Source organism: Rousettus aegyptiacus, unplaced genomic scaffold (assembly GCF_014176215.1).
Source record: "Rousettus aegyptiacus isolate mRouAeg1 unplaced genomic scaffold, mRouAeg1.p scaffold_m13_p_3, whole genome shotgun sequence".
In the NCBI taxonomy this organism is placed as follows: domain Eukaryota; kingdom Metazoa; phylum Chordata; class Mammalia; order Chiroptera; family Pteropodidae; genus Rousettus; species Rousettus aegyptiacus.
Window position 1 is genome coordinate 33013328 of NW_023416306.1, and position 17226 is coordinate 33030553.

The following is a 17226-nucleotide window of genomic DNA, read 5'->3' on the forward strand; positions in this document are numbered from 1 at the left end:
GTGAAACAGATTTTTGGCTTTTCATGTATTTTCAGAACCAAAGCATCTAGATATGACATTACACAAAAGTTGTAGCAACATGTTTTAAAACACCATTAGTATAGACATTGTTAGAACAGACTTGCAACATTAGGGTTTGGATTCCAGCGGTGCCATTTACTTCACCATAAATGCTATTTCCTCATCTTTAAAGTGGGGATAACGATATTTTCCTAGTGGCGTTGTTGTATTAAATGACAATATTTGTAAAGTCCTCAGAATAGTGCCTGGCAATAGCCGGTATTTATGTGTTCATAATTATTTTTAAGACCATCGCCCCTCAGAATCTCGTAAATTTAAATTTAAATTCTCTTAAAAAGTAGAGAAATCAAAACGGTCACATTTTCCCAACGCTCTAGAACGTTTGCTACTTCCAAGTGTGGATTCTTCGTTCAAAAATTCGAGTATGACGCTCCCTGACTTTTCTTTGCAATTCGTCTTCAAAACACGGTTGCATTTGAAGTAAAATACACAACCTAAGAAAAAAGCGTATCACTTCCCTTGACCACACTGAGAGCTGGGTATAGAGCAGCGGATGCGTAAACGCTGGCATTTCTAGATAAGCAACTTAAGAACTCCATGAGATGTTAAATCACTCAGAATTACGAAAGAAATAGCAACAGCGCTAGGAGACCTCAGACCCAGACTTAACTACTCCTAGACGAGACCAGGAGCATCCCGGGCAAAGCCGAACCTCCGAGACTACCCCAACACGCGGCTGCGCCCCAACCGCGAGCTCTGCTTTTTCCCTTGGAAAACAAGGGATTCCTCCCCAGGCCTTCCCGTTGCTTTCAGAGCCTAGGAAACGAACCGGAGCCAGCAGGAACGGAACCCTGGCGGAATTCGACGCCAGACCTCTGGAGGGCGCGAGCGTGTTGGCTACGGCGGCGGAAGTGGGCGGGGCGCTGTAGAGGCAGGGCCGGGAGGTAGGCGGCCCGCCGGGCGGGGCTCGCGTTTCCGGCGTGCGCGGCGGAGCGCTCCAGCGGGGGCACGGCCGGCTCCCAATCGCGCACAATGAGACAGCGCTGAGCGCCGGAAGTGGGGCCGAAGGAAAACACGGAGGGGGAGCCCAGCCGGGACAGAAAGAGGCGGAGGACCGCGGTGGAGGTGGTGAGTGTTTCAAGTGTTTTCTCCCCGCGTCCCTCCCAGATTCGCCTCCGGGGTGGGTCTCCGGTGGGCTCGCCGGTTTCCAGAGTAGAGGTCGGGCCTGCCCTGAGAGTTACGTTGGCTCCATCCTCCGTCGGCCTTCTTGCCCCAATTGCGAGGACCGGGGAGTCCCCAGGCCTGCCGGATTGAGCTCTTGGCTTCGAGTCTGCATCTTCACTTTGTGTCAGACCCTGCGAGCGCAGGAGAAGAAGGGTTTTGGGTGGAGGCAATTGGCCCCGGTCCTCTCGCCGGCCGGAGGGACCTCAGAACCCCATCGAAGAGGTAGGTCACTTCCTGCTTCCTGGTCCCCGCGGTGGTTTCGTGGCCGGGAGTACGGGGACGCCTTCTTTTTCTCCGCCTCCGGCCTCGAAAGATGGAAACTGAGGCAGATCGGGACTGGGCAATCAGATGAGGATCGAAAAGGGGAAATTGCTATTCATAACAAAACCAAACTTGTTTGGGGTTGGAGAATGAGGGCTAGGGAGGGTAGCTGTAGTTGTTCCTTGGTCGGAAACCCAGCCCCTTTTACTACGGAGCCTTGGTCGCGAGCCTAGCCTCTCTCTCTGTAGCCCAAGCGATCGAAGCCTGTCGTTTTGAACAGTGGTGGTGAAAGGAGCCGAGGCCCCAGGAGGAGAAGGGACACAAAAGCACATTTGAGATCTACTGTGTTCAGAGAACGTTTCGGTTACTTTGTATTAACGCTTAAAAATAATTGCCAACTTAAAAAAAAAAAAGATTGAGTTTTCTAACAGTATAGGCTTGAGAGTAGAGTGGTGGGTTTTTTAAAGAGAAGCGCTTTTGTCATATAATAAAAACCAATTAACTGGATATGAGCATCGTTTTTTTATACTACAGTTCTTGAGACTCTGGGGAACTTCTTTTATTCACACATTTAATTTTCATGTTAAATAGTTAAGTATTAATTTTCATGAAGACTATTTTTAGGACCTAACCTCCCAACTTCTAGTGTAATGCGCTGATTATTGGAATGTGATGGAAATTAGGAAAAGAGTTTTTCATAGGCTTTTGTACATCTGTAGTATTTTTACACTTGGCGTGGTAACTCGTTATAGTTTGATTTTTCACCAAAATACTTTCTTTCAGGTACATAGTAAGAAAATTGAAGTCAAAGACCATGGGAGATGCAGCAAAACCTTATTTTGTAAAGCGTGTTAAAGACCGAGGGACTACAGATGATGATGATTTCAGAAGGGGTCACCCCCAACAAGATTATTTAATAATGGATGATTATACTAAAGGCCATAGCAGTAAAATGGAAAAAGGCCTTCCAAAAAAAAAAATAACACCAACGAACTATGGGAATACCCCCAGGAAAGGACCATATGCTGTTTCCAGCAATCCCTATGCATTTAAAAACCCAATTTACAGCCAGCCCCTTTGGATGAATGACAACCACAAAGATCAAAGCAAAAGATGGCTATCTGATGAACTTGGTGGTAATTCAGACAGCTGGAGAGAATTCAAACCTGGACCTAGAATTCCTATTATAAACCGAACAAGAAAAGACTCTTTTCAGGAAAGTGAAGATGGATATAGGTGGCAAGACGGAAGAGGCTACCGAACTGTAAGACGACTGTTTCATAAAGACCTGACAAGCCTGGAAACCATGTCAGAAGTGGAAGCAGGAAGTCTTGGTAATATGATACAACTTGTTGAGTTAACCACTCAAAAGTCAGCAATATCTTTTTTTTTAATCCAAATGAGTTTTATTATTTTCAGTAATGCAGTTCCAATTTTTTATAGTTTCTGCTTATTTAATGTGATTACTTTAAGGATTGCAATCATGATATTTGGGCAACTTCAACACATTGGGTATATCGGTCCCTTTAAAAGTTTACTTTGGTACAAGGCTCACTTTAGTAAACATATTTCCTATTAGTGCTTTTTACAAAAGACAATCATATCTTTCTGGAGATTATATATATATATCATATATAATATATATAGTATATATAGTATTATATATTTGTAGTGTATGTATAATTTCTATATTATGTATCACAGTTTTATTTTTAAATAATGAATGTGTCCATAATATAAATGAGAGAACGAGGCTGAAAAAAATTTTATTCGATGTTGAAACACAATGTAGACTGCACATCTTCTGCCACAGAAAGGTATATTTCTTTAAATGGAGGAGCATCTGTCTACAGAAGAGGGTAGTCCAAGATTTTTTTCTTTTCTCTAAAGTGCACATAGCAAACGAGTTGCAGACATTAAGTTCAGAAAGTCAGAAATACAGATAAAAGCTTTGCCTTTTAGTTTCAGTAAAACCAAAACCCATTTCTAAGTGCTCTACACGCTGATTATAATTGCCCCAAATTGAATATTTGTACATTTTTCTAAAAGGTGAATAGTAGATTTTGTCCATGTAACAATGATTTCTGTAAACAAGAAAATTGTTTTTACCTAATGGACAATAATTACTGAAATGAAATGAAATTTGAAGGAAAAAATAAAACAATATTTAGTCTGGGAATGCAAATTGTGCTTAGAAAATTATATTTAGAAAAATGGGCTTTTAAGTTTATTGGCTTGTAAGCCATATTTAGTGACCATATAGAATGGGTTGCAGACTGGCAAACACTTTTAAAGTTTTTTAATTTAAATGCATTTAGGCAACGTTTATACTTTCTAGGTGTCCAGAGGCCCTTTTCCTTCATATTATCTCACAGCATCCAGTTTTATATATATATGTATGTTACCTGTAAGGCATTTGTATTTTGTGACTAGACATTTAGAATACTTAGTAAAGAGTCTTTTTTTTTCTTTTTTTTCTTTCATTTTTTTTTTTTTTTTTTGTCTTTAGAGGGCCATATGAAAGTATTAAATGGGAGAAAGGTGCTGTTTTATATTTTTTAAGATAGGAAAGAGCAAAAGGAAATGCTTTGTATCAAGTAGACAAAACAAAATTAGGTATTAAAAAGGAATTGAATAGGGAGGGAGAGATAAAACCTTTGCCTTTTAACTATTTAAGCTAGAAAGACCTCGAAGGAATTAACTGATAGGGTACTCTGTTGTGATATATAAAAGTTAGAATCACAGTTTTAGAAATTAGGAAGCTGTGGCTCGGAGAGGTTAAATTTATCCAGACTTGTTTATGCACAGTGTTAGACGAGGAAATGAAACTGAAATCATGTACTATGCTTCCCTGCCAGTAACTCAGCCTCACTGAACTTGGAATCTGACAGGGAAACTGAACACATCATTAATCATTTCCGGGCTTTTGATTTGTGTTTTTCTTTTCAAAAGTTTGCGTATATTTAAGTAGTTATATATTACTGTGTCCATGGGACATTGGACATTTTGATTAAGTTACCAATAGTTGGTCTTTTAGAAAAAATTTGATCTTGAGATGATAAAGAGAATGATTTATAGATCAAAAGTTTGCAGTCAGAATGATATTAAAAGGAACTGTTTATAAACCTAAAGTCTCTTATATGTATGTATACTCGTTTAGTCTTAAAAGAAGTTGATTTTAAGTAGTTTTGAACAGGATATACGTTTTTACTATATTTTTATTGAAGACAGTCCAAAGCTGCCATGTTTTCTATGAAATACGGTGTGTGCTTTCATAATTGCTAAATGAAGGACTTTTCAGGTTTCATCCCTTGAAAATCTTCATGAAGAAAATATTAAACTTTTGTGTAACATTGCTTATTGTAGAGAGAAATTCAGTTTAAAGTATCAACTTTGCACTGCACTCAAAGATTCCTAAAAAGGATCTCATTAAAGAGACTGAAATTTTCCTTAAATCAAATTTATGTCTTAATAAGGAAGGCTCTTATTAAATAATGTGAGAAGATATAATGAAAATTATATCGAGTTGCTTTTTTTTTTTTTTTTTTTTTAAAGGCGAGGCAACCCTTGGTTGACCTCACAGATTGCAAGGACCTTGTCGGTTTACAATCCCTTATTTTATTTTTTACAATGGCCTACAGCAGCTGGTCTCCCATCCAAGTACTAACCAGGCCCGACCCTGCTTAGCTTCTGAGATCAGACGGGATCGGGTTTGTTCAGGGTAGTTTGGCTGTAGACTACTTTGTTTTTTAATACTACCTATTTTTCACTTCTCCATTATCATTCATACTTCATCCCTCAAATAACCTAATTTACCATTTTAATGTATTTGAGACAATGACATGAATGATATTAGCCAGAAAACATCCACTTAAATACACATGTCCTTTATGAATGGAACAGTGACCACATGCAAATAAAATATAGGAAACTTGGAATACTGTATATAGAGAATTCATGTTACAAAAAACCTGGGATGAGCCAGATAGTCTTCTTCTAAGTAATGGGAATTTTTTAGCGACACCTAGCTTACCTTCCAAGATTCCCTCCAGCGAGATTTTGTTGATCGTTTTTTCCTTGCAGACTTGTGATACTCGGTTCAGAAGGTTATATTTATTGCCTTCTGGATTCTGGTCTGTTCTAGATATAAATGGGTATGCTACAAAAAGGGACTTTAGTTAATTCTTTTTAGTTCTTATATTGTTAGGCTAAATTTAAGAATTCCATTTATGCTTTAATCTGTTTCAAATCCATTTACTTTGACTTAGTCATGTGTCCCTTAACAAGTTACTTATTTTCCTTGACAAGCATTTTCCCCATCTGTACAATGGGGATAATTTTAGCATCCGTGACAGGATCACTGTAGGGATTAAGTGAGGCAATGCACATAAACTGCTTGCATTGCATCTGTTGCATAGTAAAATACTCTGTTATAGTAGCTGCTGTTAGCATCATCAGACAGAATTTCAGCAGCCATCTACTTCTTTGTATACAAATAAGGAATTAATTGTATTCATTGGAGGGAAATTGAAATCATTCTTTCTAGAAAGTGACAACAGATATAGTTACATCGAGGAGCCTATGTGATCAGGAGAGAGGAGGAACTAAAAGGAGGAATTTAGTTCCATATCAGTATTTTGTGAACATGGACTTTCCTAATGTGTATTGTACACATTGGTGTAAATCTCTAATGGGTGTTGCCTGAGTTAGAAACTTCAGTCCTGAACTATGAAATCAGAAGCAGTTATTTCGAGTTTGTAATGATAAGCAAATTGAATGAGAATAGTTAAAAGAACTGTTTATCTCAAAAGTTTAGGCAGACCCAGAGTACTGTCCTTAAAAGACTGATAATTTAATTGGGAGTAGGGGAGTATTTAAAAGTCAAGTTTTTAAGGTAGACTGATTTTCTCTTCAAATGACTACTTACCTTTTAGTGTTCTGTTTCATCCATCTTGATTGATTTTTTAAAAAATTATTTGTCCTAATACTTTTTAAATTTTGTTTAATTTTAAGCCGCTCAGTGTAATAAACTGTTTTCAGAATTCCATTATAGTCGTCATATTATGGCAATTTGAGCACAATGCTTGCTGCTTTTCCTTTAGAGCTGTTAGCAGTAGCTTTTTAAATGAGAGCTCCTATACCTACCTTTTCTGATACAGAAATTTTTTTCTATCAACTGATTCATTGTAACTGCTGTACAAGAAATGAGTTCCATTGAAACCTTGGCTGGAATTACCTCATGCAGGGCATTTTAGTAGATGTACATTTTTAAAGACTAGTTATTGGTAACTCACTTGAAAACTATTCAACCCATTTCTCACAATTTTAATTGGGGAAAATAATTTAATTTTAATTTCACATTACTAATAGTTTCATCTTCAGACCTTGATGGAAGTTATCAAAGTTATTTAAAACAACTTTTTATAGATAACCCCACAGTCATCTTCAGTTTCACAGGTTGAAAAGTTTTATTTAAAAAAAGGAACAAATTCATTTATTTTAAAGATTGTAGAGCAGCACACTCTATAAACAAATTCATTAGTCTACTTGCAGAAAACTTACTTCAACTGCTAATTGTTTCTTTCCTTTGAAATGTGCTCAGTGTAGAGGCCACCAAAGATGCTAAAATGAAAGTAAAGGTAAAATGAGCAATAGTCCTCAGTAAATAAAATTTTGGCTAAGACTTCTTGATAATGGATGATGGCCCAATTATGTGAAGGCAAAATTTACAACTAAAGATGGATTTTCGCTCCAGATAAGAATGTAGTTGATTTTTCTCTGGAGATATATTTGTTTTCTTTGCTCTGTTGATATTGTTCACTTATGAAAGCAAATGTGGATAGTTTTCATTAGAATAGTAGGCATACTTACAGGTATATTAGAATATAGTAGATACGTATGTCATATATTATGACATACCGAGTATATTAGAATTACAGGTATACTTACCTTTAGACATAATTTTTACCATTACTTGACTATGCTCAGCAGTATACTAGGAAGAGATGATAAAACCAAATTGTATGATTGAAGTAGAATTTTTAAGTTTTCCAAAAAGATGATTTCTATGGATCGATGTTTCCAAATGAGGTACTTAATGAGTATTCAAGCATTTTATCCATGGGAGAGCTATACCTTTCCTTTGCCTCGTGTTTGAATATTCAGATATCACATGGTTTAATTAAATATGTAAGTTGTGCTTTTTACTCAGAGTGATATTGTTTTATATTGCCAATAAAATTTTCCCCCTAACTTAAGAAAACAAGAAGCAGAGGTCAAGACCTAGGAAGCCACGGAGGACGAGAAATGAGGAAGATGAACAGGACGGAGACTTGGAAGGCCCTGTGATTGACGAGTCTGTGCTTTCAATGAAGGAGCTTCTGGGCTTACAGCAGGCTGAAGAGCGACTGAAAAGAGACTGCATTGACAGGCTGAAAAGGGTAACATCATTTGTTAGTTAAAATCCTTCGTTTGGTTTAAACTATATTAGTACTTGGGAATATGTGCTTTGATGAATTAGATATCCTACTATGGTTATTAGTATTTAAGCACTAAAAGTTAAAAGTGACAATTGGTTTGATTTCATAGAATTACTTAAATAAAAATGACTGTTGAGATAGTAAAGAGTGACAATAATGTATTAACAATTTTTAAAGTGAAGGAGAAATCTTCCAGCTAATTTTGATTGACCTGTATTTTTGGAGATACATATACATATGTCTCTATAAATCTCTTCAAATTATAGCGACCAAGAAGCTACCCTACAGCAAAGTACACCTGCAAACTTTGTGATGTTTTAATTGAATCCATTGCATTTGCCCATAAACATATCAAAGAGAAGAGGCACAAGAAAAACATAAAGGTAAGTTTAATGTAACCCAAACAAATATGTGTACCTAGCAGACTTTCCTCTCCTTTAGGCTATGATATTAATAACACCATTTACAATATTGAATTTACTTTAGCCAAAATACTTTTTACTGGTCAGATATGTGTTGCTGGGTAGTCTTGTGAATTTCCTTAAGGACAGAATCAGGAAAAATGAAGTCATTGATAGGACATTGATAGGTATATGTCTTTATGCCAGTAACAATAAAGCAGAACATTTGTCATTGCTTCTCTTAGTGCTCTTTCCTTGCATGTTTTTCCTTATTCCTACCTTCTGTCTGTTATCACTTGATGTGCATAAAGAAGTGTGTGTATGTTTGGTAAGATGAAGACGTAACACAGCTAGAGTGAGGGAGGACTAAGAAAAATATTCCAGAGTATTCTACGGAATGTTGTCTTGGTAAATGATAGCAGATAAAAAACATGTGAGTCATTTTTAATCTCAACATTGATCTTGAAAGGAGAAGCAAGAGGAAGAGTTGCTCACTACATTACCCCCGCCGACGCCCTCCCAGATAAACGCAATTGGTACTGCCATTGACAAAGTGGTACAAGAGTTTGGCTTACACAGTGAGAACTTGGAACAGAGACTAGAAATTAAACGTATCATGGAAAATGTGTTCCAACATAAGTTACCAGGTATTTTCTAGAATTATTTTTCTGTTTAGCTACCTAAAGTGCCTCATTCATTTTTCCTACTAGTAATGTTTACCTAATAGAAATTGATTTGCCATGTCCTGAAGCTCTTAATTTTTTGTGTGTTTTTGTTTTTCCTGGCTTCCCCCAAGGTAGCAAAAACTTTTACATGCATTGTCATTAAACCTGTTTTCATTATGAATTTCGTTATGTTTATGTACTTGAAATTAAATTCCCCATATTATCGGGGTGCTACGGGACTTCTGTATATATTTGTTTACCTTTCTATCTATTTAAATTGATACAATATTTTGAGTTAAAGAGAGGAAGTATCCTGGAGTCATTTTTAGGTTATCTGTGTCCCAAAAAGATTTTGTTTAACCACATTAAAAGAATTACAACATCTAAAATGAGCTCTGTAAATTAATTTGTAATAGATTTTGTGTACTGTTGAATTTCTTTTTCATGTTATGTCTGTGAAGTCATGGAATATCATTTTTTAGGAAGTTCCACAAGTGGTTCTGAATCACAGCTAGGGTTGGAATCACTATTTAAATTATCACTGTTTCAAGCATAGAATCATTTGTTCTACTAAAGTTTATTTTGTATAGTATATCATTCATATTCTTATATACTTTCATAAAAATAAAGGGTGAGAATCTGCTCATTTCGTTGTATAGTTACCTCATGTTTTATGTTGTTGTAGGCAGTTCCTGAAAAGTCATTTCTAATTTTGATGATTTTTGCTTTAGATTTCCATTGTAAAATTGAATGTACTTCTTTTCATGAGAAACTGTTAAGAGTCCTAAGAAATCACCTGACTTAACCCGAGGGGGAAAAAAAAGTTCCCTATTGAGAAGGTATAAGTTTTTGGCACAATAGTGGTAGAACATTGAGGAAAAAATGCCATAAATAAATATAGGTGATACACATACACACACATTGTCCTCTGAAAAATGAATCACATGATGCCTAGCATTTTAAATTATAACTATGATACAATTATTTTTCAAAAGTTCGCTAAAGGATTATATTGTAATGAGTATTCATATTGAAAAGTAACTGTGCTGCGGGTCATTTTTATGATTATTGGTTTACAAAAGCATCTTTGTAATTTATACCTATGTGTGCTTTCTAAAAGGTGAAATGTTTGCATTAACTCTTTAGTATATTATCAAATTTAGAAATATAAAACAAAGGCATTTTTTTGACTTTAACATTTTCAACGCTTGAAAAGTAGCAAATAGTATTTTCTGCACAAAATGTGAAATGATAATTTAGGAATTTTTAAACATATTTTACAACTTATGAAAAGAGTGGCTCTTAAGTTAAACTACTGTCAGTGCAGCCTGCCCTATTAAATAAAGTAAAATGAAGGCAAAAGCAAGGAGTCACTCTTTCCTGTCCTATGTTTATGCCAGTCTTGAATACTGTTTTGCTTTTGTGTATTGTTTTAATGGATGGTTTCATTTCTAAAATAGCAGTGTTTTGGTATAACTTTCAAGAAATTTTATTTACAACTTTCAGTTATTCATTTTTTTTTTTTTTTTTAGATTGTTCTCTGAGATTATATGGGTCATCCTGTAGCAGATTGGGTTTCAACAATTCAGATGTAAACATTGACGTTCAGTTTCCAGCCATTGTAAGTATAAAATGAGATGTTGGAATTTTCACAGAGTAATACAGAAATTTTTTCAAATATAAGCTCTATATGAATATATTTTAGGTATTTCAAAACAATTTAAGCGTAATGGTGGCAGCTTTTCTTATATTCTGTCTTCAATTTTAGAGCATTTCTTTTGATACTCTACAGCTTTTCATACTTTATAAATGTTTTATAATTCAAACACTTGAGTCTGTTCATGTGAATCTAATGAGGTTATTTAGATTCTGTTAACTTAAAAGATTAAATTATCTTGGTAAAGTCAACTTTCCAATGGCAGGAAAGGATTTCAGTTTTTAAACAGTGTAAATATGTAAACATCTGTGACCTGAAAGCTTAATTTGTTCCTGTGTTTCCTCTTTTATACACCTACTTTGTTAAAATAATTATGCTTTTGAAGAACCACACCTAGCCTAGCTTTCTGGTTTAAACATGATTCAGAAAGCTTTGATGAGTCAGGATTTTAAGTTGGAAGGTATATTAGTAGATTATTCATTTTTCCACTGTTGGTTCTCACAGGCAGTTTTGCAGATGGTTCATGCCCATTTATGCAAGTTGCTAGTTAAAAATACAAATTCCTTGACCCCACCCCTAGATGTTCTTTTTTACAACCTCCTTCTTTGCCATCCCTAGCTGCTATGGCTCTGTGGTCAGCTGACCAATAGATTTTACTGTTCTTTTAACCTTAAATTTTGGTTAGTAATTTACAAGCATAGCAATTATTTTGATCTTATGTCATTCATTCACTTAGCAAATAGTCACTGAGTCTATGTTGTATGTCAGGCACTATACTAGATTCTAGAGGACAAAACAGATAATGATTCCTCCCTTGTGAAACTCATACTTAGTGGAGGAGATAAGTAATTACATACCTGTAATTAATTATGAGAGCTATGCAGGGAAATAAGGTTCTGAACCAGAAAATAAGGAATCTGTAGATGTAGGAGTCATGAAAGCCCCTTTGAAACGATAGCATTAAGGCTGAGCTCTAAAAGATAAAAAAGAGTAAGGGTAGTGAAAGGGGTGAAAAAGTGTCTCGAGAACAAGGAACAGCATTTGCAAACAACCTGAATCAATAAGGAGCTTGACTTGTTCAAATAGCTAAAGGAAGGATTGTATAGCTGTGGCAAAGGGACCAAGGGAAAGAAGAGTATAAGATTAGGGCAGAGAAGTAGGTTGGGGCTCAACATACAGGACACCATAGGCCACGGTAAAGAATTTCATTTGACCTAAGAGCATTAAGAATCCTTCGAGAGTTTTAAGGAGGGCTATGACTAGATCTAATTCATGATTTTAAATGGAGCAAGGATTGGAGAAAGGCAAGACTAAAGTGGAGACTGAGTAAGTGATCTGTTAAAGTAGTCTTAAGAGTGAGAGGTATTATTGTTTACAGTTAGACAGCGTCTAGCCACAACTTTGAGATTTGCAGAGAGGCTAATTACCTCAGCAATGAGTTAATCAGGAGTTAACTGTGTAGTAGGTTTCTTTGCCCGCACTCATCCTTTTTTGGTGCTTATTTCTCTGTTCCTTACTGACGTGCACACAGCATAACGATTAATTTCTTTACTCTGGAAACAATGTGCTTTCTAATTTGAAAAAGCAGTTTGGATAACTTCAGATAACTGTGTGTTAGCTCAGTGAAGCAAAAGTACTTATGGATTATTTGATGTATTTATCAATTTATTTTTCTAGATGTCTCAACCGGATGTTCTCTTACTTGTTCAGGAATGTTTAAAAAACAGTGGTAAGGCCAAATTCTTTCCACACTTTGCTCTTAAGTGTTTGTTTTATCTGTAATTTGAATATATCATTTCCAAAACTTTGAAAATAGGAAGTCATGTTTTTAAAATTATTTTTACGGATAATATCCAAAAAAAACCAAAGTGAATGCCCATGAACTATTAGCAAGTTAGAGTCCTGTTAGTTGTTCTACTATGCAGAATAACCATTTGTAAGTAAAGCTTTTAGCTTGGTGACAATTATCACAGTTTATAAAGATTAAATGAGTCTTAGACCAAGAATAAAAAGACACAATATGTAAACTTTATTCTTGAGGGTAAGAGGAAAGGATATACTTTATTCAGTGGTTTAAATTAATACTTTACAAATGGTAAATAGGTGTGTTACCCAACCCTGATAAATGAACTTTACAAATGGTAAATAGGTATGTGACCCAACCCTGATTAATGAATCAACAAATGGTTGTTCCTGGTCAATTTGTCACTTGTCCAGCTTGGGGCTTTATGGCTTTTTATGCTTTTCATAGGCCTCATCAGACTGCCTTATCTCTTGAATTAGTCTTTCCCATCCTTCTTGTTGAATTAAGCGTATCAACATATTTTTTCCTTTAGTCAGTATGTTGTTTGACTGCAAATATTTTAGTAGCTTTTGAAGCAATTTTCTCTGAATGTTTTATTCATATTTCTAATTGTTAGTCTTATAACATTTAAGTATTCTGATTCAGTAATGTAGTCCTTTTAGATCATGCATTAGTTTTCATATGATTACTTGATTCTTGAATATACTACATTTTTCCTTTTCAAGTAATCTCAGTTTTACTTAGTAATGGTCTTTAGAAAAGCCAGACAGATAAGTCACAATAGCTACTTTTACTTCATCTAGTTCTGTTTTTAAATAAAGGTTTAGTTGACCTACTTAATATTTCTTTCTTCTTTCCTCAGATTCTTTTATTGATGTTGATGCAGATTTCCACGCTAGGGTACCAGTGGTGGTATGCAAAGAAAAGCAAAGGTCTGTTTTTTTAAGCTACTTGTATATTAAATATCAACTTGTGAAAAGCACATGTATTTCACTAAATCTTAATGTCCAACTTCTAGAATGATAAATTCCTTATGCGGTTAATTTCACAGACTTACTAGCATTCTTCCTATACTTTCGGTAATTGCAAATTACTTAAAAGGAAAAAATATATAAGAAGAAAGCATTTTTCAACTTGGTAAAAAACAACTTTATCAAATAGTTACTTGCTCTAATCACCTTTATAAATTGTCATCCTTAGCAGCATTTTTAGCAGTGCTAAATAATAATAAATAAAGACTTCACTCATATATCTCTTCCTCCATCTGGAAGTATTACCATCAACACTATATGGATGGTTTATAGGCTCTAATAATTTTTCTATCTTGGGCATATTCCTTTGTCTCTTGGGAACACTCTTTTACAAACAATTTACAGTACTTCCTTATTTTCATTTTCCTATAATAGTTTATATGAAAACACAAAGTTTTAGTTTAAAAAAATAAAATTTACTTAGAAAATAACTGCTGTATCTTTTAAATCCAATTTCTTAAATGCCCCATAAAGATTTCATGAGATTTTTACTTTATTTTCATTTTTAAGATATTTATTATCAGTATAAAATTAGTTATTGTTGCCGTAAAATGTACTTGATACCTATGTAACATTTTTTATCTTTGTCTTTTTCCTTCTTATTTTTACCCATACCCTCACCAGTGGTCTTCATTGTAAAGTGAGTGCAGGAAATGAAAATGCTTGTCTGACAACAAATCATTTAACTGCCCTTGGAAAACTAGAATCAAAGCTGATTCCTTTGGTGATTGCATTTAGGTACTGGGCAAAGGTAGGTTTTGAGTTTCTTAAATGCATATATACATTCTGTGTATGATGTATAAGCAGTACGCTTTGATTTTTACATGGTTAATTTAATCTTAAACATTTGGATACATATTTATAGACATGAAGAGAGTAGGCATCTGAGTATTGAGACAAATTTTAAGGTGCACCAAATGGGAAATTTAGTGTTTCTTTTTCACTACAACAGTATTGCCCAAAAGATCAAAATGATTTATAGTGCTTATTAAAAACAAGATATGTGGGTCAAATCCTAGAATATATGGCTGAAGAATTTACATTTTAACTAGTTTCCTGAGGTGATTATGAGGTTCGAGAAAGTTTGAGATAAAGCTCCATTTCTAATAATATACTCAGAGACTCCAAAACTGAAAGCTGCTGTCTGGTCTTCCATTTCCATAATGTTACTATAGTTATATTGAAATGCCGTATGAAATGTTTATTAGAGCATTTAACATTGCCCCAAAATGTAAGATCCCATTATTATTATAAAATTGAGATTCTTTGTAGGTACTTAATGGAAAAAAAACAAAGGTTTACTGATTTAGATATGACAGTAACAATACATAGTTTCTGTTGCTTGAGTTCAGGATGAACAGAGAACAAGTGCCCCACTCTCTGGGGGAATTGATAGTTACAATATGCCATTTGAAAGCTTCTTCCTGCTGTATCACTAAGTAGGCCATGCTTGTCAGGTGTTTCTGTTAGCACTAATGAATTTGCCCATATCCTATCTCCTAATTACCTATTTGGTCAAAAGATGCTTTTTCAAGGGAGGTTAGGCTGAAGGGACCATTAAACTGAGCAAAGCCAGTTGAAATCAAACCATCATTTTGACTTTATTAACAAGTGCTTTACCCAAGTGAATGGATTTACAACGGATCTCAAAATACAAAACAAATACTTGAGCCTTTCATGAGTAAGTTTGGTTAACAAGATTAAAAATTTGAAATTGAAGCTGTTAAAATCACAACATGTGATTGCTCCAGAAGCATTAAGGAAGTTTTACATTTTGTCACTACAATGTTCTATTCTAAGGAGTAAATCATATAATACAAGGAAATGAAGTTACAGATTTTAGACCAAATTATGTAAATAACTAGTTGGTACAAAAGAACGCTTGTCCTCTCTTCTCTTGTTTGTAGCTTTGCAGTATAGATCGTCCTGAAGAAGGAGGTTTGCCACCTTATGTATTTGCCCTGATGACCGTTTTCTTTCTTCAACAAAGGAAAGAACCCCTTCTGCCTGTTTATCTAGGATCATGGGTATGAAAGTTTTTTTGTTTATTCATCTATTATTGATTTTATTACAGGGCCACAATCCCTTATGCATAATTTCAAAATCTAAAAACCTAACCAGAGCTGACATGAATTTATTTATCCTACTAGCGTGAATATTCATACCTTTCACTGCCGCAGTATTAATGTATTTGTTTACAAGATGCTGCCCTGTATTTTTCTAAATTGAAAAAAAGAACTCAATTTGCAAAACACATATGACCCTGAGGACTTCAGACAGAGAATGTGTACCTGTATTAAATTTGTCATTTGGCACATATTTCTTTGGATACAGTTTATAACTTGATACTTGAATTTACTATTATCACCACATAGATTGTAGGAAGCATTTGGTTCACTGAAACTTTCTGTTTTTACTAGTCTTATATAAAGTTCTTTTCTTCCCCATTCCCGGCAAAATGAAAGAAAATACATGTTGAGTTTTGAAGGTTGCTACTTATACCACAAGACACAGAACTTAGTCAAGTCTTGAATAATACTTTGGTATTATCTTTAAAGTGAATTTGACTTCAGTATTGTGACCACTCTTTCTTTCCAGATAAAATTCAATTGATTTGTTCATATAATAAAATTAAGAATAAGCCATCTTATAATGAAAATGATGCTACTCTTATCCTCTTGGATACCTCACTTTTAATCCCTGGGCGTTTTACCTTGATAAAATCATATGTGTACACTTATTTTATAGAAAGTCTATTTGGTGAAAAGAGAACTTTGGCCCATTGGGTATTATAACTACCTTTCTTCTTAACTGTGCAAGATTCTCATTACTTAAAGAGCATGTTAACTGGGTAACAGCAAAAAAGTATTATAGGGAATTTTTTCTTAATATTTAATAAATTGAAAATACTAAAGCAAGATAAGCCCCTTACAAGCTCTGTCCTGGCATAAGGAATTGCAGTCTACTGTGTCTCAGTTGCCTAAAGGGCACTCTCTTTGTGTTTGTAGCATTGAAATAAAAGAATTCAGGGCCTTAAGAAGGTATCTCTATTAGACTTCTTTCCCAGGAGAAAAAGAGTGAGAGAACAGTCAAGCCTTAATTGATAACTCTTTCCGTCAGACTCAAGTAGAAGTCTGTGACAGTCTGAATGACTTTCCCGATTAAACAATTTCCAGTTTCTTCCAATTAGGCAATGAATTAAGCAGTTCATTGGGGGAAAGGAAAATCTTTTCAACAGTTGATGCTGGAAAACCAGATATCCAACTTTTGTATTACAACATACCCCCAAATTAACTCAAAATGAATCAAAGACATAAATGTAATAGTTAAAATTATTAAACTCCCAGAGGAAAGCCTAGGAGAAAAATCTTTGCAGCCTGGGCATAGGCAAGACTTTCTTAGGTAGAACACTAAAAGCACAAACCATATCAATAGAGAAGAATATTGATAAACTCTTTTAGAACTTTTATTCTTCAAAAACCATCAGGAAATCAAAACTATAAGCCACAGAATTGAAAAAATATATATCGAATATATATATATATATAACGAACAGTCACTGCAACTTGTGTTTTCTGGAGTGTTCTCTCTAGGAGAATGGTTGGTTATTTCAGTTAGCAAATTTTTACTGAGTATTTTACTTGTGTCAGGCACTATTCTAGATACTAAAGATAGGAGCAGTG

At 34.9% G+C, this 17226-nt stretch overlaps 1 protein-coding gene and 1 pseudogene across 8 annotated transcripts in view; one reads left to right on the forward strand and one right to left on the reverse strand.

Moving 5' to 3' along the window:
* The first annotated feature begins 1036 nt into the window (after positions 1–1036).
* The window catches only part of TUT7 (terminal uridylyl transferase 7), a 51030-nt gene continuing 34840 nt past the window's right edge, over positions 1037–17226 (forward strand). For 2 of the 8 annotated variants that reach the window (XM_036238925.1, XM_036238930.1), the window contains exons 1-10: positions 1037–1149; positions 2290–2840; positions 7765–7946; positions 8252–8368; positions 8856–9033; positions 10584–10672; positions 12386–12437; positions 13375–13444; positions 14168–14294; positions 15451–15570. In XM_036238925.1, the coding sequence (XP_036094818.1) occupies positions 2321–2840; positions 7765–7946; positions 8252–8368; positions 8856–9033; positions 10584–10672; positions 12386–12437; positions 13375–13444; positions 14168–14294; positions 15451–15570 (1455 nt within the window). In that variant the 5' untranslated portion in view covers positions 1037–1149; positions 2290–2320. Of the gene's footprint in view, positions 1468–2289; positions 2841–7764; positions 7947–8251; positions 8369–8855; positions 9034–10583; positions 10673–12385; positions 12438–13374; positions 13445–14167; positions 14295–15450; positions 15571–17226 lie in introns of all 8 variants that reach the window. The other 6 variants (XM_036238926.1, XM_036238924.1, XM_036238927.1 and 3 more) reach the window with 4 other exon arrangements.
* On the reverse strand, positions 5139–5244 carry LOC118600883 (annotated as a pseudogene).